The sequence below is a fragment of the Phaseolus vulgaris genome, chromosome 6, assembly GCF_051622355.1.
Source record: "Phaseolus vulgaris cultivar YP4 chromosome 6, ASM5162235v1, whole genome shotgun sequence".
NCBI lineage: Eukaryota > Viridiplantae > Streptophyta > Magnoliopsida > Fabales > Fabaceae > Phaseolus > Phaseolus vulgaris.
The window spans coordinates 28,245,641-28,272,213 of NC_143503.1; the positions used below are offsets into that span (position 1 = coordinate 28,245,641).

Here is a 26,573-nt window from a genome sequence, read left to right on the forward strand (position 1 = left end):
GCAGTTGGTGATCGGATGCCCGAACGCCTGTTGAAACTCAAATCATGCATCCTTGCGTGGTCCCAACACCTTATCCGTCTTCGCCGGGATCCTCAGCCTATACGCTATGTTGGGCACAACAATCAGATCCTTCAGCTCCACCACAAAGTTGTGCCTTACCGGCCTATTCTCCCCTGAGCGTCCCTTAGCCTGAGGCTTTCTGGGCTCATAAGGGTGCTTCCTCTCTTGGCTTCTCTTCCTTGTCGTGGCCTCGTTCACCCTCGCGGGTTGTGCACGCGACGGTGCTCGAGGGCGTGCAGGTACAACACTTGCGCGCTTCTCACATACCTCTCCCTCCGTTGCGATGTGCTCCACTGCACGACGCCTGATCTCAGCGAAGGTTCTGCGGCGGTTTCTGATGAGTGACTCACTAAATGGTCCAGGGAAAATTCCCTTCCTGAACGCATATACTATCATTGGCTCTTTAGTGGTGTTTACCTTCACCACCTGCGCCCCAAAGCGATTGATATACTCCTTCAACGTCTCCTCTTGGTACTGCTTCACGTCGAAAAGATCATACGACACCGGTGGGGGAGCCCGGTTCGCGATGTACTGCTCCCTGAACAGTTGTGACAATTGTGCAAACGAGGTCACGTGGTCGTTTGGGAGGCTGATGAACCAGTCCATCGCCATTCCCGCCAGCGTGCTCATGAACAACTTGCACCTCACGGCGTCAGAACCGCCAACCAGCATCATCTACGTATGGAACGCAGTGAGGTGCGCCTCTGGATCCTCCATCCCAGTGAACATAACCTTCGGGCCTATGAACGTGGGTGGTATCACTGCTTCTATGATAGACTGCGAGAAGGGCATGGGAAACTCCCTGGGGGGTGTGAAGCAGTCGCGATCCTCTATTTCGCGATTCCCAAGGTGGTTGCGCATCCCACGGTGCAACTCCTCGTTTCTTGCTTGCGACGCTGCAAGGTCTAATTGAATGCGTTCTTGCTCCGCCGCCATCGCCTCCTGAAGGCCTTGCATCACCTCCATGACCTGCTGCAAGGTCATGCTCTCACCCTCTACACGCGCCGTTGAACTCTGCCTTGTATTCCTCATTCTTCAGTGTTTCTTGGAGAATCTTGGATCTTTCTTGCGAATCTTGGAACTTTCTTTGGTGAAACTGAGCAAATCTTGAGGATTCATGACAAGCCTTTCAAGAATCTTGGAAAACTTCCACAAACTTTCACGATCTTCATTGAATCTCGTACTTCTTGCGGTGGGACTGTCCTTTTAGATCAGGCCCCACGGTGGGCGCCAAATGTTCCTGTCGATTGACTTGGATCACCTTCGTGCGTAGCTACGAACTGTGTTTCAAGGACTCCTTTGCTTCCGTTCCAACTTCACCCTTTGCCGCCGTGAGTACCTGAAACAGAGAGACAAATGGGCGCCCTCGCGGCCGTTTGCACTCCGACACTCAAGTCAGTTATGGCAGAAAACACCGTAACACTTCCCGTCGCAGAACACCACTAACTCAGTGCTCAAAGAAGTGCGTAACTCAAACTCTCTCGCTCTCAGTTCACTTGTGTGTAAAGTGTGAAAACGCACCTTAGTCTGTTTGTAACAAAGCCTTATATACCTTTGCCCGTGTTTATGCCACGTGTCTACCTCTGACTTAAGCCTATCTGTGGGTGCAGCCTCACGACACTGTAACCCAAACTCAGGGAAATCCCAGTGTGTAAGGCCATTTTCCCGAAGTGCATCCCGCACGGGGGTGACTGTCTGGGTGCCAACTCATGCGCCCATCCTCTGAGTCATCCTCCCTAGGGCTCTTTGCCTTCCTCACGTACCATGCATGCGAATCGCCTCCTGGGACGTGACCCTCTCATGGGTCGTCTCTGCCCAGGGGCTTTCCAGCAGTGGTGCGTACTTTCCGCGTCTCTACACTCTATGCATTGGTACCTTGTGAGTGGGGCTTCTCCTTTCTGGTGCTGGAGGTGTGGCTTGAGAACCCTTTTCCTCTCCTTCTATTACTATTTGGGGTACCGAGGCCTCCACGCCCCTACCGTGCCGCCTCCTTCTGTGTCGCCTCCTCCACGGTTACTCCTACCCGTGGGTATCATGGGGGGACACCTTTCTGGCATAGGCACATTCCTAGTACTAAGCCCGGTCAACGCCCTAGGCCGGTCAACGCCCGAGGATGGGTCGGTACATTATTATCATGATTTTTTTTATCTATTTAGGTAGGAGTATGATTAGTATAAATTAGGGTTAGTGTTGTAGGTTTTATGAACACGTCAATGCATTGTAATATATCACATTAATATCAATTAAACTTCATTTCTTTTTCTCCCTCTATACCCAAAATCTTTTTAATCAACATATGCATTAATATACCTTTGTATTTATTTATAATAAATTCTTTGTCAATAGAACTTTCTGAGTTTTGGTTGCTTAGAATCTACTCTGGGGATTTTATTTTAACAAAACCTTATATTATTTATTTCTTCTAGAGATGTTACTGATGCTTTGTGTTCATTTACTTTGTGATCTGTAATTTTAGGACAAGAAAAGGACACTTCTTATTATACATTGATCAAAATTAATGAGAGATATATAAGCAGAGCTGGCTAGTAGAGATCATAGCCACCCTGATTATAAAACAAATACAATGATAAGATAGGGAAAGGGGGAATCAAATCGGATAATCTGATCTTCATCATAACTAACTAATTCTTCTAGAATCCTTATTTGAATTTAAAATAAAAGCACATATATGATCCTTTATTAGTTGGCTCAGACCTTGTTTCTCTTATTGCAGATCTTTTATACAAGGCTAACTTGAATACTGGAAGTGTGCTAGAGTATGCACTTGCTTTCACTAGTGCTGCTTTGGATAAATATTGTAGTAAATGGAGTGCTGCACCCAAAACAGGCTTCATTGACATAACAATTTCTAAAGATTTCTATCGAATATACAGTGGTCTCCAAATTGTAAGGAGCAGCCTTCCACATCCTACTTTCACTTTTCACACTGCTTAATAACTTGCTAGTGCTTCGAATGAGGAATTGACTCCGCATATCAAATTATTTGCATGTGGAGTTTAATTATTTGTATCTCCATACACCTTTCCTGCTGTGTAATTTTTTTAAAGAATATATATATATATATATATATATATATATATATAATAACTAATGTTGCTTTTGCTTGAGCTACATAGGGATACTTGGAAGAGTCTGCTCAAGTGCCATCAAATAGCCATGAAAGGCTGGGAGATTCAATTGCTTGGGGGGGCTGCACTATTATTTATTTGCTTGGGCAGCAGCTGCATTTTGAGCTCTTTGACTTTTCATATCAGATCCTCAATATCGCAGAAGTGGAGGCTATATCTGTTATGCAAACACATAAGAACTCACAATTTGCTGTCCAGGTTTATTTTTCTTCTTCAAATCACCCAAAATAATACTTGCTATGTTTACATAAGCATTGTCTATCGGTAAAACTACTGCTTTCTTTATTGCCCACACTTCACGCAAACATTATAGAAATGTTTTCCGTCTTGCTGAACTATTTATTCTTCTTTACTGCATTTTATATGGATGTCGTATCAGATGTTTTAACAATAACCAAATGGTTACTAGTTATGAAGAAGCTGCGACCTGATAGTGCTATTTAAATTCCAGGTCCTCGCGGCATAAGGCGCGATGGTTTTCTTTGTGTACTACTTAAATAACATTTATTTTTCTTTTAATAGGGATGGGAAGCCTTATTGGAAGCAATGAAAAAAGCTAGGAGATTAAATAACCATGTATTCTCTATGCTTAAAGCACGTTGCCCCCTTGAAGAAAAGACAGCTTGTGCTATTAAGCAAAGTGGTGCTCCTATACATCGTATAAAATTTGATAACACAGTCTCAGCATTTGAAACACTGCCGCAGAAAGGTGCTTAAACGAGTAGTCTGGTTGTAGGCTTCCTGCAAATTCTGTCCCCTGTTCCCTGTATTTGTGTTGTTGTATGTATATGTTTCATGAGCTGAGTTTCTATGCAAAGGTGGCAACAATTTTTAAAATATTGCTGTCAGAGTACAGCTGTAGTGGAACTCAGTCAGTTGGCGGTTATAACTATCACTTGCTATTAGTTATAAGCTTGTTGTATAAACTCGTTACTCTACCTATAAAGAGTAATTCAATTGGAGATTAATTTTGTTTTTTTCTGCCTTTTCTTTTTCTCCAAACTCTCCCTTCAATTCTTTGTTTATCTGACACCTCTCGTGGTAACAAAGTGGTAACAAAGCTAGCTCTCAAGAAATGGTAATATCTATGAATCCAACCACCATACAATTCACTCTTCAAACCATCTCTAGTGCAATTTCATTCAAGTTTAATCAAGGTAACCTTCCTTCGAAGCAACGTGTGAATGATCAGGGGATTTAGGTTGCATCAGTATCAAATAAAAACTCTTTTCATTGTTATTAGAAATGAGAAATATAATTATGGAATTTTAGATTTTATTTGAATAGTCAATTTTTTTATAAAAAAAAAATAGACGTCTTTTTAGTAGTCATTTGATAACTAATGCATATATCAGATGAAAACTCTTTCTATTGTTAAAAAAATTATAAATATATATTGTGAGAACCTATTTGAACAGTTAATATTAAAAGAAAATAAGGCATGTTAATGAGAATATAAAAGGTAAAAGGAATTGATCATAATATACAAGTACAATCATGAGTGGATTATCAATATTGTTTTAATTAGTTTTGATCTTAATCATCTTTTTGAAGTAGAAATTTGAGATTTGCTTTGCTCACTCTCATTTCTCATTTGATGAAGTTTCATTATATCATATATAAATTATCACGATTAGAAGATAAATATGCACGATTCTTAAGTTATTATGTCACATTTAACTAGTATTTAGTCCTAACAATTCATGCGAGTGGGTTATATGACTCAAATTTATAGTTCTTATTTTTTAAATAACTAATACTTTCCACATAATGTACTCTCATAAATACGCTGTTAGTGTAAGAAATGCAACAATACGATAACAATTATTTAGATTAAAACTAATTTACAACCTAATTATAAACTGATTTTAGGACACTATTAACTTCATTATTATCATTGGTTGATAATTTTGTCCGCTTATTTTTATTGGAAATTCTACATCAACGAGTGTAAACATTTCATATATTATATAAGAAACATTTAATATATTATATAAGTTACGAATCTTATTTTATATATAATTTGATTTTATAAGGTTGAGTTAAACTTAAATCAATTTCTTAATATATATATATATATAATTAGTTATTAATTATTAGTTATTTGATTAATGTAATTTTAGTGAACATTTAAAATAAAATTTCAAAATGTATTCTTTTTAAATATTTATAGAACAATATTATCGTCAGTTTGGTTTTGCTATAATCTTTTATGCGTTCATTTTTTATTTTTTTATTTCACATAATTAAATTTGTAGTTTCTTTTTTAACATGTTTGTGTGAATAGTTTAGGAACTAAAAAAATAAAATATATAGTATTGTTTTAATTTTCTCAAATTGTTAAATTCTTTTTCTTTAAAAGATTTTACTATATAGTATATGATTTATTTAGTTCACCAAACATTAATAATACATTTAAGATGAAGGCACATTTTACAACAACCCAGTCAGAATATTAAAGAAGGAAGTAATTTTAAACACATGATAGGTTTTGATTAAAAGGAAAATATTTATAATTCTTGATAGAGAAGTAATCATATTTAAGACATTAACTTCATGGCAAGATGTGGCAAGATGTTAAATATGGGGATCTCTTGTTGTAGACAGTAATCATTTAATAGTGATTTTGTCAGTTTATATCATTGACTAAGTTCTTTAATTACAAGGAATAAGTTCCAGATTCTGCATTCCTTAAAAACCTGTTTGTTTGTTGTGCTAACTAATATAGGTAGAAGCAAATAAAAAGAACATTCATAATTATTGCATTCCCGTGTGCTCCAATTTGATTCACGCGCTCATTACACTCCAGCCTTTGATATGGGCTGGGCTGGGCCGGGCCCAGTGGGTCGATGGCGTGTCGTAATAACTATCTTTTTTTATCTATTTATTTATTATTAGAGTTATCACTCTACCACGCTACACGGTATCTGCACTCTGCACACGCGCACTCGCGCACTCGCAGAGAAAAAGAAAGAGAGAGTTAAATTGTGTGTCGTGTTGTGAGGCATGACATGTCAGGGACAGAGACAAGAGACACATTGCTTACTGTTTATAATTTCGTTAACTGTCATCATTCTGATACAGAAGAGAAGAGAAGAGAAGAGAGAATTTTCAGTTGTTTGAATTAGGAAGAAAGAAAAAGGGAATGAATTTGGAGAGTTAGTAGGAATAGTGATGGCGAAGAGGGAGCGAGTCAGAGGAGTGTCGGCGTCGGAATTGAAGGAGAGGTTGAGGGAATTGGTGAAGGCCATCGTGGACTCCGACGACTACACGGTGGAAGCCGCCGACGAAGCCATCGCCACCCTTTCGGCTCTCAAACATTTTAAGTCTCCAAACTCTTTGGACGACTTTCCCCTTCCTCCCGAATTTCGATGCCCCATTTCAACCCAGTTGATGACGGATCCCGTTATCTTATCCACCGGCCAGGTTAGGTTATTCCCTCTTTTCAATTTCAATTTCATTTTTTTCTGTTAGTGCTGAGTGTTTATAGTTTATTGACACTGAGTGGTGAATGATTGTGTGTGTGCTTTTTTATGTGTTTTAATTTCTTTGTATTGCTGCTTCAGACTTATGATAGGCCATTCATTCAGAGGTGGTTGAAAGAGGGCCACAGAACGTGTCCACAGACCCAGCAGGTCTTGTCTCACTCAATTTTAACACCTAATTACTTGGTCCGAGACATGATTGTGCAGTGGTGTAGGGACCGTGGAATTGAGCTTCCTAAACCTGTTAATGACATTGATGAAGTGGTAACTAATGCGGATAGGAACCATTTGAATTCGTTGCTTCGCAAGTTGTCATTGTCTGTTTCTGATCAGAAACAAGCTGCTAAGGAGCTGCGCCTTTTGACAAAGCGAATGCCTTCGATTCGAATTCTTGCTGGGGAGTCCAGTGATGTGATTCCCCAATTGCTGAGTCCATTATCATCGCCCGGCACGGCTTCTGCTGACCCTGATCTCCACGAGGACTTGATCACTACGGTTCTCAATCTCTCTATCCATGATGATAACAAGAAGGGCTTTGCAGAGGATCCTGCAGTGATTTCTCTGCTTATTGATGCCTTGAAAAGTGGAACAATTCAAACGAGGAGCAATGCTGCTGCTGCTATTTTCACATTGTCCGCGCTTGATTCCAACAAACACATCATTGGAAAATCCGGGGCTATCAAGCATTTGCTTGAGCTTTTGGATGAGGGACAGCCATTGGCCATGAAAGATGCTGCTTCAGCCATATTTAACCTTTGTCTTGTACACGAGAATAAAGGGAGGACAGTGCGAGATGGGGCCGTTCGGGTTATTCTGAAGAAGATGATGGACCACATTCTGGTTGATGAGTTGTTGGCTATACTGGCACTCCTATCCAGTCATCCCAGGGCTATTGAAGAAATGGGTGATCTAGGTGCTGTTCCTTTGTTATTGAGGATTATTAGGGAGAGCACATCGGAGAGGAGCAAGGAAAATTGTGTTGCAATTCTGTATACAATCTGTTTTAGTGATAGAACAAAGTTGAAGGAAATTAGAGAAGAAGAAAAAGCAAATGGTACACTGTTAAATCTTGCACAATGTGGAACTTCAAGGGCAAAAAGGAAGGCTAACGGTATTCTTGAAAGGCTTAATAGATCCCCCTACTTAACACACACTGCTTAGTGAAATTAAACCTCGGGGATTAGGAACCACTCTGTAAATAGTTTTTCTTGTGTTCTTCTGTACAAGCACAAACCATCTCGGGTAGCTGTAAAAATGGGAAAGAGAAGTTCACATATTATGTACAGAATCTTCACTTACAATCAGGGTGAATGAGCAAAGAGTTTGTTACTTATTCCTTTATTTCTTTTCTGTTTGATTCTTTATCCCTTTTGAGAAAGCCCTTTTCTTTTCTTTGCTAAAGTTGCTATATTCTTCTATTTTCTCATTACCGGACTGACTGCCCGTGATTGCTGTTTTTGCTGTCTAAATTTGTAAGTATTCTTCACTTGTTTGTCGCGTAGCCAACCAACTTTGAGTGCTGACAAAGTGTCTGTTTGTATTTTGTTAGTGGCTCAGTTGTTGTATTTGTGTGTGGTTTTCGTTGCTGGTAACTTGTATCTTACAGCTGAGAATTTTTAGTGTGAGGGAGTGGGGTAGGGTAGGGCCTCCTTTTGTTTTCTTTCCCTCGCCAACCACTGAAGAGTGTCGGCACCGTTTTTGTTGCTCTATCTTTACCCATTACACTTTTACACACCAATTTTGCCCATGCCGCATAGATTTATGAATTGATTATATATATATGACTATCGGTCACGTACGTTCACCTCTAAATTGACATGACTGGTATTTTGACTTGTGCGTTTCTTTTTATTCAAATTTATTTTTCAAATTCAGTTCCATGGTGTCACCGACAGTCTAGAATATTTAAAGTTACTTGGGTCATGCATGCCTAACTATTCAGCATCTTAATCATGTCCTGCCTGCGGGTGCTGACTAACTTGTTATTCCACCGAATATGTTTAGTTAACTTGTTCCAACCGTCTATCCAAAGGTAGGAAAGAAACAGTGGATTGGTTTGGTCACATAAATCAAGAGTGTTAGGAAAATAAGGACGATTTCAGGCTGAGTACTGCTGAAATCATGCCTTTCTATATGATAAGGTTCTTTGTGCCTAGAGCTTTTATTTCATTCACTAGTCGCAATGATAATGATTACTTCAATAAAATAATATTGCCATTATTGTCGCTTATTATACTAGGTTTGCTGCAAAAGGTTGGTGAGTAGCCTACTCGCAGAATTCAATTATTAAGTCTAAAAGGATGACTAGTTTGTGGTTCAATTAGAATGATTTTAAACTTTTTTTAGAGCAGTTTTTGGAGGAGCTACTTGTAAGGAACTGTTGCATATAAAGTACCTCCCAGGAGCTCATGTGGACAGATAAGTATAGGCATCAGCTATTTGTGCTATAAATTCTTTTATATTAATTTCTTTAAAATACGTCTTTAAATAATACATAAGTTAATTCATTTTAATTTATGAAATAAATCATTTCATTTTTCTTATTTTCTTTTCTTTACATTATTAATGGAAAATTTATGGATGAGGTTGAATCCCTCCTGACACTTATGCTTGTGGGGGTAATTCTTCTCTTGGACATTCCTTAACATCCAGAGAATAGTTAAATGGCAGTAAATGAATAAAAGTGGTTGTGGTTGGTAAATTTAGATAGGTATATGTTCATTGTTTCGGCATGGAGCATGTGATTAGGGTCCCCGATACTATTAGGAGGGTTTTTCTGCTGTATCTCTTCTCTCTCCCAAAGAAGTAGCATATATGCAGTCCATGTTTAAGCAACTCTCATGAGTTATTTACATATAGGTATTGAAAGGTCGTTCCCGAATTGTGGATACACCAAATTTGAAAAAGATTTCATATTTGTGGATAATAATAGTGTAAAGTTCAATTGGAAAGAAGACAAATGCAGATGGAGAGAAGAATTTGGAAGGTCCCTTTCGTGGGCTCTATAAAACGCCACCCTCTCATCCGGAAAAACTGTTATTTCTTTTTAGGCAGTCACGGGCTCCACACAACTTGTTCCAAAGTAAACTGTGAACTGAACGCCATTATTTAATGGCTGAATATGGTAATTGTGGAATCTCAGGCAATGTAACGCTGTGTCACTTATTTAGCTACTGTCTATAAGATAATGATCACGTCCACAGCCACAACCATATCCAGATGTGCGAATTCCTGTCAAAATCACTTCCCTAGGAATCTCATTTAGAGAGTGCTACAAATTGAACTTTCTTATGATTTCTTGAGTTGAAGATTGTTGATTTTTTACAAGCACCTGAAACATAACCTATTAGTTTGTGAACTATGAATTTGTGAACTATGAAGTGAAACTGTCTTAAGTATACCATTTTTCTGAGTCATCTTTTTTAGTTTCTTTGAAGTGGTCCTTAATGTACAGAGTGGACACTTAGTTTTGATATTGACTACCAAATAGCGGAGGATGGTACAATCATCAATCACCTATCAACATGCAACACACAAAATGGTCCACAAACATCATTCATTACCTTTTGAATAACTTTTTGTCAACATTTAAAATTAATCTACATCTTGCAAGAGAGATTGATATCATAAATGTATACTATTGGATGTGTAGATATAAAGTTTGATATACTGATTCATGAATGTCTCTAAAATACCACTTAATAAATTAATAAAAAAAATATTACAGTAAAGAAAAATTTTAATTTTGGTATTCATGTCATTCTTACTGAGAACTTTTTTCTTTAAAACTTGTACAATAGTAAACATAGTATAAGGATTTCAATTATCCACACATTCATCCATTCTGATCTTCATCTGAATAGTTTACTTTCCAACTTCTAATATAAAGGGATTTTGTAACTATTTAAGGAAATTATGACCTCAGTAAAATAAAAAATAAGAAACACATCAGAAAACGTGTGAAAAGAAAATCATCAAATATATAAATAGAAAAAAAAAACTATTATATCCGTAGTAAAAGGCAAATTATTCCTACACCATATCAATTTTAATTTGCAGTAAAACGAAAATGTCACGAAAATGATCTTAAATAAAATGAGGGTATGGATAAAAAATATTTTGGAATTTCTTTCCAGAATATATTTGTGAATAAATTTCTGAATTTCATAAATTCTTTTTCAAAATATATTTTCAGATTTTGTGTTCCAAATTTCTTTTCTGAAATATATATTTTTTATTTTGGATTTACTTTTTCAGAATGAAATTTTAATTTTTGAATTCCAAATTTTTAAATCCAAAATAGAGGATAATTTTAGAAAATTTAAAATATGATAGGTGCAGATTAAAATTTGTATGGTGCAAAAAGAATTAGCCGTACTAAAACACTTCGGACCCAATTCAGCCCTATAAGCCCAGATTGCAAGCCCAATTTAATGTAGTTACAGTTGTCTAGAGAAAAAATAATAAGGTTGTCATATTTGGTATAAATTTTGAAAATTATTCTCAGTACTGTTTATTTCCAAGAATATAAAATACGTGTATTTGTTTTACTAACTAAAATGTAATATTTTACGGAAACGGGTGTTATTTTCTTCAATAACTACAAAATCTTATTTCATTCTTCTATCTTTTTTCTTCTTTCACTTTTATTTTTAATTGTTTAATTCTTTTATCATTAATAAATATCAGTAAAATATATTCACGAAATAATACTTTAATACATATCATTCATGAAGTAATACTCTATAAATTGATATTCTGTTTTAGATTATTTAACTATCACAGTAACTAAATATATTTTTAATAATTTTTAGAGTTAAAAACGTGAGAAAAAAAATCCTAGATTAGCACATACATATTCTATCGGACCTTCATTATTATTAGACAAGAGATTTCTGGTTTTAACTCGTTCTTCTGTCAAGTATTTGTAAATAATGGAAACTTTCAAACACTCAGATCCATGCAAAAAATTTTATTGTTAAATTCAAAAGTTAATTGAGTTTTCAGTTAGGAGCACATAAAGGGTTTAATATTTGATTAAAACACTATGGTGCTGCTATTATCTTGCTCAAAATCAAATTTCAGTTCCAATTTTTAATATCATAAATGTGATATTTTTAATTGAGATTTTATTCAAAAGAATTTCTCTCTTTAAGTATTAAAAAAAAATATATTATCAATTGAGTTTTTAATGTTAAATTTTTTCATTAACTAAGTGACGTTATTATTATTATGCACCATCATCTTATTTACTTGTCTCTAAGTTTTATTGAATATGATGTTTTAATAAAATTTTAGTTAATACAAGAGGACAATAAACTTTTATTACTTTCATTGAAAACAAGTGTTGGATAAAAAGACTTGCCACCTACATTAAAAGTAGTGATGGCGATAGTTCCCCTTAGTTTATGTAGGTAACATAAAATTCATCAAAGAGCATGACAATCTCATTATCCAATATATTTTCAATTAAAACAATAAAAATCACTTGTCATTTTACATTAGGAACATTATTGTTTTATATTAAACTTATAACCTCGCATTTCTTAACACATGAAGACCAAATATAACAACAATGTCACCCAGTTAATAAAAAAAATGATAAAAATTAAATTAAAAAGTATAAAAATTTTAAGTACTCGATAAACAATTTTTTTTACAAAAACTTAACTAGAGATACTTAAATTGATAAGAGACTTAAAACTTAATTAAGCGTAGATTCAAATAGATATTCATGGATTTGAACTTAATTATGTACATTGTGAAGTTAAAAATACATTAATAACCACAATCACTTAAAAAAACACAAACATGCATGTTATGATATAAATATTTAAACATTAATAGGGTTGAATTAATTGAAGTTAAGAATACTCTTTGGTTCAGAGTATTAATTCACTTAGGTTTAGAAAATTTATCAAGATGCAAAAATAAGAGATTATAACATAATCTACTAAAAAGGTTGAAGTCATTTTAATTGATGGAACTATCTCTTCTCCCATACACTCCTCTCTTTTGTTTTATTTCCTTCTTTAGATATCATCCAAATCCAAGCTTTCACCATTGGTCTCCTCAAAAGTTTTAAACTATTCATTTTTTATCCTTCTATCAACTTATATGTTGGAGATCTACGCTCACTATAGATAAAGACATCTCATAATATATAAATGACATGCACATGAGTCATTTTTGTAAGATTAAGTTAGGTGATTGAAGGGTTTTGGAAGGTTAGGACGGGGTTCATGTCACAATTGTGAATGTTTATTGCTCTAGTTCGGAGAAGAAATTGGTTTGGGAGGAGATTGGTGCTTACAGGTCGATTCAGTTATTGAACGCATTTGGTCCTCTATTCTGTTGTTCTTTATGTCCTTATTCAAAATGTTTATTGTGGTGGCAAAAGAGTTAGTGAGTATTCAAAAAAAATTTCTCATGGAAGTGAGAGTTTGACGAAAGAAAGGTCAATGTGAGTTATATGAGACATTGATGGTCTTGATATCATTGAATTGATGATCTTTAACTCGACATTAGCTAAAAGAAAAATATCTAAAAATATGAAAGATATAAATATTCAAATTCAACAAATATTTTTTTTTTAAAAATATAACTATTATTCTAAATATACAACTGAAATTATAACTATATTTGTCCTCTGGAAAACAATTTTCCCAACTCTTGAGTTGCTAAACAAAAACAACTTTTCCTTTTTCATTTATTTAAATCCTGCCTGAATGCTACACGGAATATTTTTTCAAGTTAAATTGTAAAAAGGCTTGTTTTAAAGTTATTGACTTATTTATATTTTTTAAAAGATACGTGACAATGCAATGAAATATAAGAAATAATAAACGAATACTTATAAAACGCACATGAATAGCAGAATTGAGTATGCTCTTTTACATCAAATTGAACCAACCAAAAGAAAGAGAAAACTCCAAGTAATCAATAACATTAGTACATTACCCCAAGACATACAATTTTGATTAGCTGCTAATAATAGCTCAACTCACTTCTAAAAACTAAAGCCACAAAAACCATAAACCTAATCAAAACACTATCTTCACTTTAACGAGTACAGAGAAAACACAGACATTAATTATTTTCGGTTTCTTTGATGAAAACCAAAATTAATCAATCAATCAATCACCCTAGTTTTCGTTAAGCCGTCATGCGAAGCCACCCCGAGAGCTCAAGAAACGAACCGTTGAATCTTTAATTCCATAGTTTTATAATTAAATGAACGGAGGCTAAAATTTGTTTGAAATTAGTTGTTATTGAATTTTTTGCGAAGAAGAGTAGCACGCAAATCGGCAACGTCAACCTCGTTGATGTTCTCTGGTTTGTAGTAACCAGTGACAGGATCTGGCACCCATGAAACCTCGTAAGTGGAGACCCTTTTCTCTTCCCCTGACTTCCCTGCAATGGAGCTCACTCCTCCCCTTGTCGCGCTTTGTATCGCCACAGAGTACCCGCGTCTGTTTAACATAAACCATATATTATAAATCATGTGATTAGTTCAGTAATTAACAATTTAATAACCGTAAAAATGAGTTTAAAAGAAGAAAAAAGTTAGGTACCTGGTGAGAGCGTTGTTGAATCCTTGTAGGAGAAGAGCAGAGAAATTGTTGACGTTAGCGAAAGAGCGAGCCATTGGTGATGAAAGTGAAGAGTGGATTACAAGTGAGGAAAGCTTGCTGTTAGTGCGCAAAGACAAGCTCTCCAAACTGTAAGATTTTGATTGAGTTTGTGAGAGATGAGTCTTTCATTATATAAAGGAGATGGTGAGGGAAATTATAGACGCGTCAAAATATGAATAATTGAAGTGGAATGTGGAAGGTTCTGAAATTTAGGTAACCTTCGATGAAAAGGTGGTGAGATAAGGACATAGGAAGGAGGTGTGAGGATTGGAAAAGTGAGATGGAGTCAATGATGGTGTGAGCTGAATCTGGTCACACTAATTACAAACGTGTCGTTTGCACAATCACTCACTGTGCCTAGTCAATGCACGTCTCTTGAATCATTGCCCAAATTTAGGGGAACCTTCCTAACCCTCACTCTCTTCAATTGCTTTTTCGTTAACCAATCACTTCATGTTCAACTTGAGTACCACTTTGCCCAATCAATCATCATTCTCTATAATCCTTCCACTATTCCACTTTTCTCGTTCCCCTCATTTTCCCATCTTCTTTCATCCACTAAGTTCTTCCCTCAAACATTTGTAGTATTATTAGATTCATGGTAATCTCCTTCCTATCTTTACATCAACACTCACCTCAGATGAAAGCTATTTTATAAAAATAAAGGTTTTTTTTCATTAATAATCTCATTATCTCCAAAGATCTATAGAATTATTTGGTTTTGGTAAAAAAAAATAAAGAGTCAGATTGCACAGTTAGAAGGTGATTAGTAAGGTTTTATCAACAAACCAAAGTAGAAGGCCAAATGGTATGACTCATTCAATGTCCAATACGGGAGAGTGAATGATGTTATTTTTTTTCTTCCTTCAATTTTTGTCGCTACGGACGAGTGAATGTTGTTTAATTTGACAATCGATTTTCTCTCCTTTTTTTATTATTGAATATGAAAATGTTACTTTAACATAATACAATTTTAAAATTTATTCATCACTTCATATGAAATTCATATTTCAACAAAAAAATTATTAATATTTTTCGTAATATGATGACTTTTTTAACACTCTATTAAGAATTTAGATATTGAATTGAATAGGTGACTTTTAATTCTAGTCTTCTAATTCTTGAATAATAAAATGAAGTTATTTTTCTTAAGAAACATTGGTTAACAATCCAATTGTATCCATCTTAAAATATTTTGATGTCACTTTTCTAATTTTTAGTAGATTATGATATTAGTTAGTTTCTCATCTCAACAATATTTTCAAGCTTAATTGTTATGGGTAATAAATTTTGATTGCTCTATTGTAAATGTTTTTATGATATTTTATAAATATTACTTGTTCTTGTTACCTTTTAAATCGACTTATAGAAACAAGTATGTAAAATTGAAAAAGTGACGATGGTATAAAATGTTTTTGTAGTTCTTTACGAGTTAATATATTTTTGTATCTTTAAATTATTAGAAATTATAAATATTTGTAGTTCTTTACGAGTTTCTTATTTTTTTTTATATATTTCAATAAATTATAATCGATTATAAATTTCAAAATTATTTGCATAAAATCTAATAATTAATAGATTGCTTACATGAGGCCACTTCTTAACATATAATTAAAATTATAATATTATAAATGAAATTACTATGATTTTTAAAAAAAAATAAAGAATAACATGTAAAAATATTTTTTTAAAATAAATATAAAATAATAGAATATTTCATAGGTTTTTTTAAATAAATCTTAAATATATATATAACTAGCTCTTCATTTTTTATTTTTTTTAAATATTAATTAAAAAAGTTATGACGAAATTCCTTGTTTAGATTTATTCTAATATTTTTTTTCCTTCCTGCTAAAATATATTTGTAAAAGTTATTCAAACTTTATATATATTATATTCTTCAGTGTTGCATCGTTATTAACTAAGTTTTTAATAACATTATATAAATTATTTCACACAAAATATTACTTTATATTTTTTTTTATATAAAATATCATAAAATGCATAGCACCTGTGAATTAGTCAGAGCTATGTCTAGGATTTATGACACAATTATTTATGAAACTTGTATAATTAAGATTTATGGCATTTTACTTTTAGCATGAAAAATATGTTTTATAAAGTATTTTTAAAAATCTAAAACTAAATACCAAAATTGTGTCGTACAGTACTATGTAAGAAAATAAGTTACTTATTCATACATCAATGTAAATATTACACTATTACCTTTAAATTATTTAAGATGTATTTAATTCTAACTTACACAGCACAAACAAGACCTGACACGACAAAATATATATATATATATATATATATATATATATATATATATATATATATATAAAGATATGTAAATTTTTTAAAATGTAGGACATGGGACACATATCTATATATTATATAATTATGAATTATATAAATTGATAATAAAAATTTATGTGCATAAGTATGTTCCAAATTATTTTTTGGAGTAGAAAGATGTTTTTCATGACTGATTCACAAGGATTTGTTTCTTATTCTTATAATCATAATAACAATTTATACAATAAAGTTTGAATTTTAAAAAAATTAATATATTTTTTCTTTTTAAAATTGTGTTATAATTATACTAGAATTGTCAGAAATCTAACAAATACTTTTTGAATTGGACACTTCATGGATACGTATTATAAAAATGTCAGTGTCCAATACGAGTATCAGACACCGATACTGACACGTCATTTAAGAGGAGTGTCTGAGTTTCATTGATACTGACTAATAAATAAGAGAAAATCACTAGAAGAGTGTATTCAGCAATTTGCTTATCATTCATTAGATCATTACTCAAGGGTAGAGATTATTAGGCCCATTGTAAAAAGATAGGCAAAGCCCAATTATTTTGAAAATCAGCAGTAGCTTCCCCCGCCGTGGCTTAGGGTTTTACCTTACCCCGTCGTGGAAAAGCTTCTTCTTCTTTTTCATTTGCAGAGCGCAAAATGTCTGAAGTGAGTGCTACACCTGAAATTCCTCAAAACAACACCATTTACATCAACAATATCAACGAGAAGATCAAGATTGAGGGTACGCGTTCTTTTTCTTGTTTCCGCAACTTCAATTTCGATGGATTACACGTTCTTTGAATTGTCGTATGTTGGATGCAGAGTTGAAGAAGTCTCTGAACGCTGTTTTTACTCAGTTCGGGAAGATACTTGAGGTTTTAGCTTTTAAAACCCTAAAACACAAAGGTCAAGCTTGGGTGGTTTTTGAGGATGTCTCTTCTGCTTCCAATGCCCTGAGGCAAATGCAAGGATTTCCCTTCTATGATAAGCCCATGGTATCATATCTTCTATTCCGCTAGTCAAAATTTATATCTCTTTTGTAATTTTTATTATTAATTTAAAGGTGTTTGGAATTGGGGGTATAGTTTTAGTTAATCATGTTTAATTTTCTGGCTGGAATTATGTGTTATTGTGTGGTTCTAATTTTTAATTCTACTACTTGATAAGAACTATGATAATCTCCAATTTGCAGAAGCTCGTACAAACAGAAAATAGTTTGGAAATTTAGCTGAATTTACGTGCCACAAAGTTAAGAACTCTTCTTGTTTCTATAATAGTAAAAATGAAGAATGTTGCAGAAGAATGCATATCTGTCATCATTAGCAGCTCTTTTCTTTTCATTAGATATTTACTTTGTTCATGGGAAATGAAGATGCTGAACAAAGGACTAATGTTGTGTCAAATTACTGTCAACGTTTGACTAGTGGCAGCAGTGACTATCATGTTTGCGATGTTGTCCGTGGAATAATTTTTCTTTATTATTCAGGTTCCAATCTCATCACCTCACCAAACAAAAGAGGAAGGTTTTTTTGGGGTAGGATCAAATTATTTTAGATAGAAATAGCCTACAACTCTAGGCAAAACTGACGCTAAGGACTGGCAGAGTAGAACTTGTCATACATTCATCCTCAATTTAACATTGACTACAAATGGCTTTATTATTAATTTAACATACACTCAGTGGTTTACCGTTTTGTGCCAAATTAACTACGCCATAGTATATTGGGCGTCAAGGATACATCTCATCCTGATTACGTCCCAAGGGAAAATTGTAATTGCAATTCTATTGAATAAGCTTTGATCATAAATTGCTGAACCAAATCAGTTTTTAGATTTATGTGGCAGTGTAGCACTGAAAAAGAGAGAGGAGATAGAAGATTTTGTGATTTGGTTGACATCATGATGTGGCATTAAAAAGTTGACCATCATTTCCATCTGAATTGCCTATGTAATTTTCTGTGCAATAATGGTTGCCCACTCTCTACTAGGGGCTTGACCTGCTAATCCATGTCGTGAATATGAATCCATATTGCCGTTGGCTTGACCTGATTGATATTTAGCAAACCACTAGTAGAACTATGCCTAAATTGAATTGTGACTGTAAATCACCTAGTCAAATAAAAAAGTTACTAGTGTTCATTTTAGGAATGAATTTTATCATAATCATCATCTCATCTGTATTCTTTTAATGTGAACACTTCTATATTTTTTATATATTTATTTTTTGAAAAAAAGAACTGATTGGTCAAACAATTTGCTTATTTATTTCCTTACTTTCTTCTGCCGATTCATATATACTATAGTTTTATCTCAATTTGTGTTAGTGCCAAATTATCCTTTTCTAGAAATTGAATTATATTTTGCTATTTTATCCAGAAAATACAGTACGCAAAGACCAAATCTGATGTAATAGCAAAAGCGGATGGTACTTTTGTTCCTAGGGAAAAACGTAAGAGGCATGATGACAAAGGTACAACACTCTTCAAGCACTCTATTCTTTTTATACAAGGATGCTTCACTGTGAAATTTTAAACCCATTGGCCATATGGGAACAGGAACAAACAAGGTTAAAAGTCCATCCCTTCCATAAACTGAGGGCCCAAAGCACTTAATGCCCAACAATGACAATTTTATCCTATTGATTTCATACAATTGTCTTCCCTTGAAAAATCAAAGGACTATTCTGTCTCTTGGGGTATTATCCCCTTGAAAACAGTCTCGTCTTTTTCATGCAACTGCCATTGTATGGTTCCAATGGATTTTAGACTTTTGTAACTGATAATACTGAAGAAGGAAAGTTCTAAGAAATTCTATATCTAACTCTAGTGCGTGCCTTAATACTCCTAAGGCATGTGTAGTTATTTTATGGATCATATAAATTATGTGTTTTATTAAATACCTTACGTAATAAGAAATTGTGTTACTCAGAAGTGTGACATTTTTACATTTTAAGTTCACTTTTGTGTTTCTGTCCACGAAGGGACAGGGTTATTCCATATTGTTGAGCATCTAGGTGGGTGCACTGCAACTTTTGTTCTGAAAATCTGTGTAGTTTGGTTGGACCATACAAGTGTACATGTTTTACGTCACACATTACATAATCAATAAACAACTTTACATGGAAGTAACCTTGTTATGTTCTGTTGCAGGCAAAAAACGGAAGGATCAACATGATGCTAATTTAGCTGGAATGGGACTAAATCCAGCCTATTCTGGTGGTTATGGTGCAACACCTACTGTAAGTTTTTTCTGCTGTTGTAGATTTTTTGGGGGGAGGTGGTCAATCATCAACAGGCATGGTCATGTTAAAGACCTACTAAAATGCTAGTAATATATCCCACATCTAAATTTAGCACCTTTTTAGTCTTTTTCTCCTGTTTTGTAGTAATTTGTCTCTAACAGACAGGAAAGTCTTTTCTAAAGTTCTCAGGTTTACCTTTGAGAAATAATTTTTTATTTTCTGATTTTGAATTTGACTTGAAAGAAGGGAGAAAATGTTCTAGTATGAAGTGAGATTGGGTGAAAAGTTGTAATCAAATAGAGATTATGAGATGATGCATTATCTGTTTTAAAGCAAGTAATTCAAATAAACAGAAGCTTGAACAACTTTGTTCTGTTCTTTATGGTCTCCATGTTTACTTAGTTCTATATTTGTTACACATGCCTTTCTAACATTGAAACTATCCTAGATACCTTATCCAGGTGGTGCAAAATCCATGGTACCTGAGGCTCCTGCACCACCAAATAATATTCTCTTTATTCAGAATCTTCCCAATGAGTCAACTCCCATGATGCTGCAAATGCTCTTTCTTCAATATCCTGGATTCAAGGAAGTTAGAATGGTTGAAACAAAGCCAGGAATTGCCTTTGTGGAATATGGAGATGAGATGCAATCCACAGTGGCTATGCAGTCGCTGCAAGGTTTCAAGATAACCCCACAAAACCCTATGTTGATAACTTATGCCAAAAAATAGATAGCAGTTTCTTGAACTTGTATGAGAAAGACAGGAGTCCCATCTTCAGCATGCAGTTGTTAATCCATTTCATGCAGTGGTGTAATGTTAATTGGCATCTATCTTTGGCACAGCCTTGATTCGAGTATGATTGTAGTTACGGATAATAACTGTCATTTTTATACAAATGTATTTAGGAAAAATACTAATTAGTTCAAATTTATTATTTTACTTTTTCTAGATTTGTCAATTGACTTGCTTTTGCCCTTATTTGAAGAAAATTACCTGCCAACATTTGCTGGATGAAGTTCCATAAGTGAATACATGATGTCTTCCTTGCGCAAGTACACAAATCATTTTGGTTATCCTCTTGTGACGTGCTATCCCTGCTTAATTTTTGAAATCTGGTGTTTTCTTTGTCCCTACATTGGCAAAAAGTAGAATGCAAGATTGAACCTTTTCCAATGTCTAAAGTAAATTCTAAAAGCAGGCAATTTGGATTTACTGCTGTAAAAGATCACGTTGTTGCGGTTACACGACTTACCTCAACTTTGTGATTGTACAAAACAAATGTAGTTTATACGAAGATCAAATGACATGTGTTCATTGACTACAACAACTATTACTTTTTTCACTGCATAAACTCCATGGAAGCTTTTTCGTGCTCTATTGTCACGTAAGCAGGGCATGATTATGAAAACTGCATAAAAAGTGTTCGGTAGCTTGATTTAAATAATGCAAGTTAAATTCTTAACTTGATTTAAGTCTATTTTCCAATAGTTTTCCTTGAGTTTTTCATACCTTTATTCTATTTGTGAGGCATATGTTGAAAAAGGAAGTTGTAATTCTCCTTTTCACATTTGAAAAAGTTTCGTTCACCTCAAAGTTTTGAAAGTTTAATTGTTAGAGATATCTTGTTTGTTAGATTTCAAGTTTTAGACTAAGTAATTAGGAACTAAGTATAACATCTATCTATGCTATGTGAATAAAAACACAACATTAAAAAAAATCATGAGAGTTGCTGGATGTCTAGTTAGCTTCCATTCATATCAAGCATGTTAAACAAATTAAAACAAAACAGTGCGCATGATCTAAACATTTTTTAGACTTAGATTTACTCTCTTTTTTTTTCTATTGGATGTCTAAATTAGTTCTACCCATCTTTGAGTACTTTTAGTTCATTTATTAAAACTTGGTATTTTAATTTTTTAGCTTTCTTATATATTCTTATAAGTATCTTATGGTAGTTATAGAGTTATTGTTTAGGATTAATCATATTTTTGAAGTCCTTTTCTCTTTATCTTAATTGCTAGTTTTTTTGTTATATCTTGTAATCCATTTGATTTAGTCTATTTCTTCCTTAATTTTATTTGTATTAATCTTAGAAGTTTTCATTTTTCTTGACTTTCTGAGTTGATATTAGATTTATTACATTTTTCACTTAATATAATTTTTTATCACTTGATTCAAAGTTCTTCTTAATTATTAAAGAGGAATTTGAGTCAAAGGAGACAATAATGTATATTTCAGAAATTGTCATTCAAGATTGATACAGAAGTAAATTAAGTGATTTAATGTAAATAATTAACTAGTAATAAGGTATAATTTTTTTACTTGACTAATATTTTTTTGTATTGTTTTGGTTGTTTTATTTTGCTAATATTGTTTTTAAAAAATGTCTCAAAAAATATTTTTCTTTTTTAGTTTAGTAGAAATGATGAATCAAGTTTTTGTGATGGAGTTAGAAAATTAAAAACGTTGGACGGGAAATTCAAGATATTCTCATTCTTACTATATAAGGGAAAGAAAATACAAAAAGGCAGTGGTTTTGAGGGGCCTAGTAGTTTTATGTGTATATTATAAATACTTTTTTTTGGTTAACTTTGTAATCAATTTTGAGTAATTTGAAATAGAAGTTTTATGTTCTCTCAAACAAATTCTCTCTGTATTATTGTGAAGAAATTTTATTCTTGTCTTTAAATTATTAATTGAAGGTCATATATAAATCTTTCTATACTTATAATCGACTAATCTTGATTATGAAATGTTGTTAATTTTCTATCTTGTTTCATATTTTATATTTTTTTATAGTTTTGGATGAATTTATGGGAAACAATCCATTTATGAGAATCCTAGTTAGGTGTTGATCAGAATGAGGCAAGTGTTTGTTCACATGTGAATAGGTTCGGAGTGAGAGAAAATAAGTTGAAAGATTTTTTGGGTCGTAAAGTTTAATGAACAAGGAAGCCAGCACTTTTTTGTTGGGTTGCTGTTCCTTTTTTCTGAAGCATAGTAAAAAACAGACATCAAGTGCCGTAGAATTTTAACCGTTTGGGAGCATGGTTGAGTCTCACATGTCTTTGAATAACAAGAGTGTATGGCCAAATAAAGCTTTTACTGCATACCAAGCGTAAGATGCACACGCCAATATTGAAGTCCTTAGATTTGACAATGATCTCATCAAGAATCTATCTTCTTCTTCCACAAGATAGAGAGCATGGCAATTTTCAACTGATAACAGTTGCAAGACATTTTTTCACATGACACCAAAAAAATGTTGTTCCTTACATTGACCTCATCAGCTCTTTAATGCATCAGACGCAAGCCCTTGTGAAAATTTCACAGCACAGGCAAGCACCATTGCACTTTGTGTTTTTAAACTTATATGGCAGTGGAGGATTCACCAAATCGAAATGATGGCTAAGTAACTGTGAACGTGGCCTATGTAGAAACTCCTCACTAATATATAACCCAATGTCGCACGTCACAGATTCCCGCATGCTGTGAGCTAGGCTTAGCAATCTGCGATGAACAACACACTATGGTCACAACTAAATATGCATTACAGAGAAAAATGAGACTAGTGTTAAAACCAAACAAGAGAAATGAAAATGTGTATAAATAACATTTCTTTGACCAAACCGTGGTTGTGCTTGCTGAGTGCTAAGTTTGCCCTGTTGTGGAAGTTGTGTCCTTTAGAGGCAGTGTTCATTCATTGTTTACCTTTTCTGCTATGTGTATTATTAATGTTGCCTTTGAAATTGTTGTAGTCTACTCTCTGTAAAATCACCAAAAACTTTGGGGCAAAAGGTAAGGACCTATTACGTATAGGGAATGATATCTACCTAGTGAAAGTCCCCAACTTTCTCTAAAACTCCCACAAGCACAAACATGCACATGCCATACTCAAAAACTTGCAACCCAACACGCAAAGCCTACGTGCACTCATACATTATTCTTGCACCATCCAATTCTTCTTCAATTGAAAAGGGCAACAAAGGGTGCAAGTGGGACCCAACATTCTTTATCCATAGGCTGCCATTTGATTCAGTACAAGGAAAAACTTGTCTCCTTGCTGCAGTGAACATCAAATGAATAAGGACTTGTTGGCTTTGTTAAACAATAAACCTTAAGGATGCAAACGATGTGTACCACGTTTATATTTATAATTAGCACTATAAAGAAATAATAATGTGGCTGTGCTGAATTTTAGGAGAAGATTTTTGCACTCTACTTTTTTTATGAAGTTAAAGCAGGCAACAATCTGGTTGAGTTTCCTTCCATATCGCTACGTTTGTGTACTGTCATGGCATGATGATATGAGTTTTATTTTTTATTTTTCTGCAGAGAAAGACCTGAATTTCTCTCATTGTCCCTACCAATGTCCTTAGATGAATCTATTTTCTCTCTCTAAAGCTGCATCTATAAATATGAGCCTTTTCCGTGTTTAGTTCAACTTCAACTTTCATTACCGTTCTCCTGAAGCTCAAGGTGAAACGGTCCTTACTTACTGGCAGAGAAACTCCTCGTTGGAGAAGCAGGGCACGTGCAAGATTCTTGGCTCTAAAATGTCACGTAATTTTTTGCAGGTGCTCTCCTTCTCCAACATGGTCTCTCTCCTAACCAATTGTGTTTGTGTTTACCACTTCATCAGGTAATTGCCTTCCTTCTATCTTCATGCGTTGCTACCTAAAGTTTTTCTGCAGCATGCATCTTCTTCTTCAAAAAACGTGTTCAATCACTTTCAAGTTGAGTTACAGTAACTTCAGAAGAAAGATCTATAAAAGGGGTGTCACCATTTTCACTAAAGACTACTCAATAACTAGTATATGCTTTTCATGACTACAAGGAATGCTGTTATCTCTATGCATATTATATCATCAGCTTCTGAACTTGAACAACCAGCACCTTTAAGCTTACGAGTGATGTAACTGAATACGTTTCATTTATCAATGTGATGAAGTATGGTGATTTTATTATCACTATTTAAACTTTTTTTTCTTACTTTCTTACAAATAAACATTCTTAAGAATTTTTTGAGTAAGAAATATTTTTCTTCTATAGAACATGATTTTTTATATTTTAATGTCATTTTCTTGTAAAGGTTAATACACAATGTTAAGTGATTCTCATAACAGAGGATTAACTAAAGGTAATGATGAAAGTTATAGTTATTTATACTGAAAATTATAAGTTTTAATTCCTACATATATGCATATAAGTTAAGTTTTGACCCTCGTCATTAACATCAACATTAACGTGATTGCATGACATGAGACTACTGTTAACATTGCTACACATTTTTCTCACAATATAAAATCACTGAATTTTTTTGACAGGTGCTAAGTTAGAAATTTCTTTTAAAAAAAAAAAAAACACAAATCCTCTGGCATGCTTTATTTTGTAAATAGTTTTATTGAGTTGCTGAACGAGACTTTCTTCATTTTTTACACTATTGGGTATTCAATTGTTTTTAATGAATTACTTTTACATTTTACAAAATTGATAGTTGAGATCTATATAAAGTAGAATACTTCTGCTTTACATTCACATAATAATATATATTAAAATATAAATTTTTTCATTAAAATAAAAATATATTGTGTTGTAGTGAGAGTAATCTTTTCAATGGTGTCAAACTACATTTAAAATAAGATTTTTTTTATATATATTAGGTTTTATGATATCCCAAATAATAACAATCATATGTTATCACATGAAAAAAAATATTATTAAAAAAAATTACAAAAAAATATGGAAAGATTATACCAAAACCCATATGTTAAAATTATGATACATAGGTAGACTATACTTATTTATAAAGAACTCTAAGAATAATCTAGATGAAAGCTTATTATGTCAATGAGATGAGTCTATGAATAAATCTTAATTTAGTCAATTTATTTGCACATGCATTTCTTTCACGAAAAATATTAGTAACCTCAAACTTTATTTTGTCATATTAATTAAGACAAGTGTTCCACTTAAGATTCTTTCATAAGATATATAACTCCATACAATTTAAAATAAACTGTTGATGAAATTATAATTTTTATAAAAACTGAAAATTTGGTAACTGAACAATATCATATTAGTTTGATTCCACTTTTATATTAACATATTTTCTACAACACTTTCAGAACATTAATTTTTTTTCTCTCATTTACATTTTTTATACTTCTTAAAACAAAAACAAACAAAAAAAATAAAGAAGTGACATCATGCTTCGCATTTTGGTCATTTTGTCTAATTGTAAATAACTGCGTTATGTTTCTTGATCAATTTTGAAATATATATTATGGAAAATAATTTTTTAAAACTTTTTTAGTCTATTTTTTTCTTAATAGAATAAATTGATTCAAATTTTCGCTTTAGAAAGTAATAATCAAATCAAATCACTTATCATATTGAGTATATTAAACATTAACAAATACATATAAGTATAATGCTTGAAAGTTATTTTGCCATCTGATTATAGTGTACTTGTAGTAATTTGTATTTGTCAAAATATGATAGTAAATTTATATTATAGTTTTTAACTGCAAAAGTATATAACCTATTCATAAATATTAAAAAAAAGAAATTATCAATACAACAAAAAATTATAAAAAGAAATTACGATATAAGCTTTTATTTAACATATTTTTATTATAGAATGTTTAACCATTTTTATTGTAATAAAAACTGAAAAATTGAT

General features: G+C 33.1%; 4 protein-coding genes across 5 annotated transcripts in view; 3 read left to right on the forward strand and 1 right to left on the reverse strand.

Annotated features, from left to right (window-relative positions):
- The window catches only part of PIR121 (transcription activator), a 31,506-nt gene extending 27,316 nt beyond the window's left edge, over positions 1-4,190 (forward strand). Inside the window, exons 28-30 of the mRNA XM_068639697.2 lie at positions 2,795-2,967; positions 3,198-3,407; positions 3,732-4,190. Of these exons, the coding sequence (XP_068495798.2) occupies positions 2,795-2,967; positions 3,198-3,407; positions 3,732-3,926 (578 nt within the window). The 3' untranslated portion in view covers positions 3,927-4,190. The remainder of the gene's footprint in view (positions 1-2,794; positions 2,968-3,197; positions 3,408-3,731) is intronic.
- A 1,909-nt stretch (positions 4,191-6,099) lies between these two features.
- LOC137831850 (U-box domain-containing protein 9) lies at positions 6,100-8,035 on the forward strand. The gene is made up of 2 exons (XM_068639698.2): positions 6,100-6,635; positions 6,776-8,035. Exons 1-2 carry the CDS (start codon positions 6,384-6,386, stop codon positions 7,853-7,855), a joined length of 1,332 nt encoding a protein of 443 aa, XP_068495799.1. The 5' UTR covers positions 6,100-6,383; the 3' UTR covers positions 7,856-8,035.
- Positions 8,036-13,547: 5,512 nt separating this feature from the next.
- On the reverse strand, positions 13,548-14,452 carry LOC150027328 (indole-3-acetic acid-induced protein ARG2-like). The gene is made up of 2 exons (XM_090303290.1): positions 14,269-14,452; positions 13,548-14,166 (listed from the first exon to the last, which is right to left on the reverse strand). The coding sequence occupies exons 1-2, from the start codon at positions 14,340-14,342 to the stop codon at positions 13,956-13,958; spliced, it is 285 nt and encodes a 94-aa protein (XP_090159416.1). The 5' UTR covers positions 14,343-14,452; the 3' UTR covers positions 13,548-13,955.
- Positions 14,453-17,112: 2,660 nt separating this feature from the next.
- On the forward strand, positions 17,113-20,846 carry U1A (spliceosomal protein U1A). 2 transcript variants are annotated; one of them, XM_068639699.1, is made up of 5 exons: positions 17,113-17,385; positions 17,466-17,638; positions 19,020-19,113; positions 19,793-19,881; positions 20,333-20,846. In XM_068639699.1, the coding sequence occupies exons 1-5, from the start codon at positions 17,301-17,303 to the stop codon at positions 20,615-20,617; spliced, it is 726 nt and encodes a 241-aa protein (XP_068495800.1). In that variant the 5' UTR covers positions 17,113-17,300; the 3' UTR covers positions 20,618-20,846. The 2 variants fall into 2 exon arrangements, with proteins under 2 accessions (XP_068495800.1, XP_090159248.1); XM_090303122.1 differs by having other exon boundaries at positions 17,132-17,385; positions 20,346-20,846.
- Positions 20,847-26,573: the final 5,727 nt, after the last annotated feature.

Bases quoted from the DNA above. Each gene is read 5' to 3' on its own strand.
- LOC137831850 (XM_068639698.2), top strand. From the start codon at position 6,384: ATGGCGAAGAGGGAGCGAGTCAGAGGAGTGTCGGCGTCGGAATTGAAG. The intron at 6,636-6,775 runs GTTAGGTTATTC...TTGCTGCTTCAG, and splicing joins TTATCTTATCCACCGGCCAG to ACTTATGATAGGCCATTCAT.
- LOC150027328 (XM_090303290.1), bottom strand. From the start codon at position 14,342: ATGGCTCGCTCTTTCGCTAACGTCAACAATTTCTCTGCTCTTCTCCTA. The intron at 14,167-14,268 runs GTACCTAACTTT...TATGTTAAACAG, and splicing joins TTCAACAACGCTCTCACCAG to ACGCGGGTACTCTGTGGCGA.
- U1A (XM_068639699.1), top strand. From the start codon at position 17,301: ATGTCTGAAGTGAGTGCTACACCTGAAATTCCTCAAAACAACACCATT. The intron at 17,386-17,465 runs GTACGCGTTCTT...TGTTGGATGCAG, and splicing joins CGAGAAGATCAAGATTGAGG to AGTTGAAGAAGTCTCTGAAC. The intron at 19,114-19,792 runs GTACAACACTCT...GTTCTGTTGCAG, and splicing joins TAAGAGGCATGATGACAAAG to GCAAAAAACGGAAGGATCAA.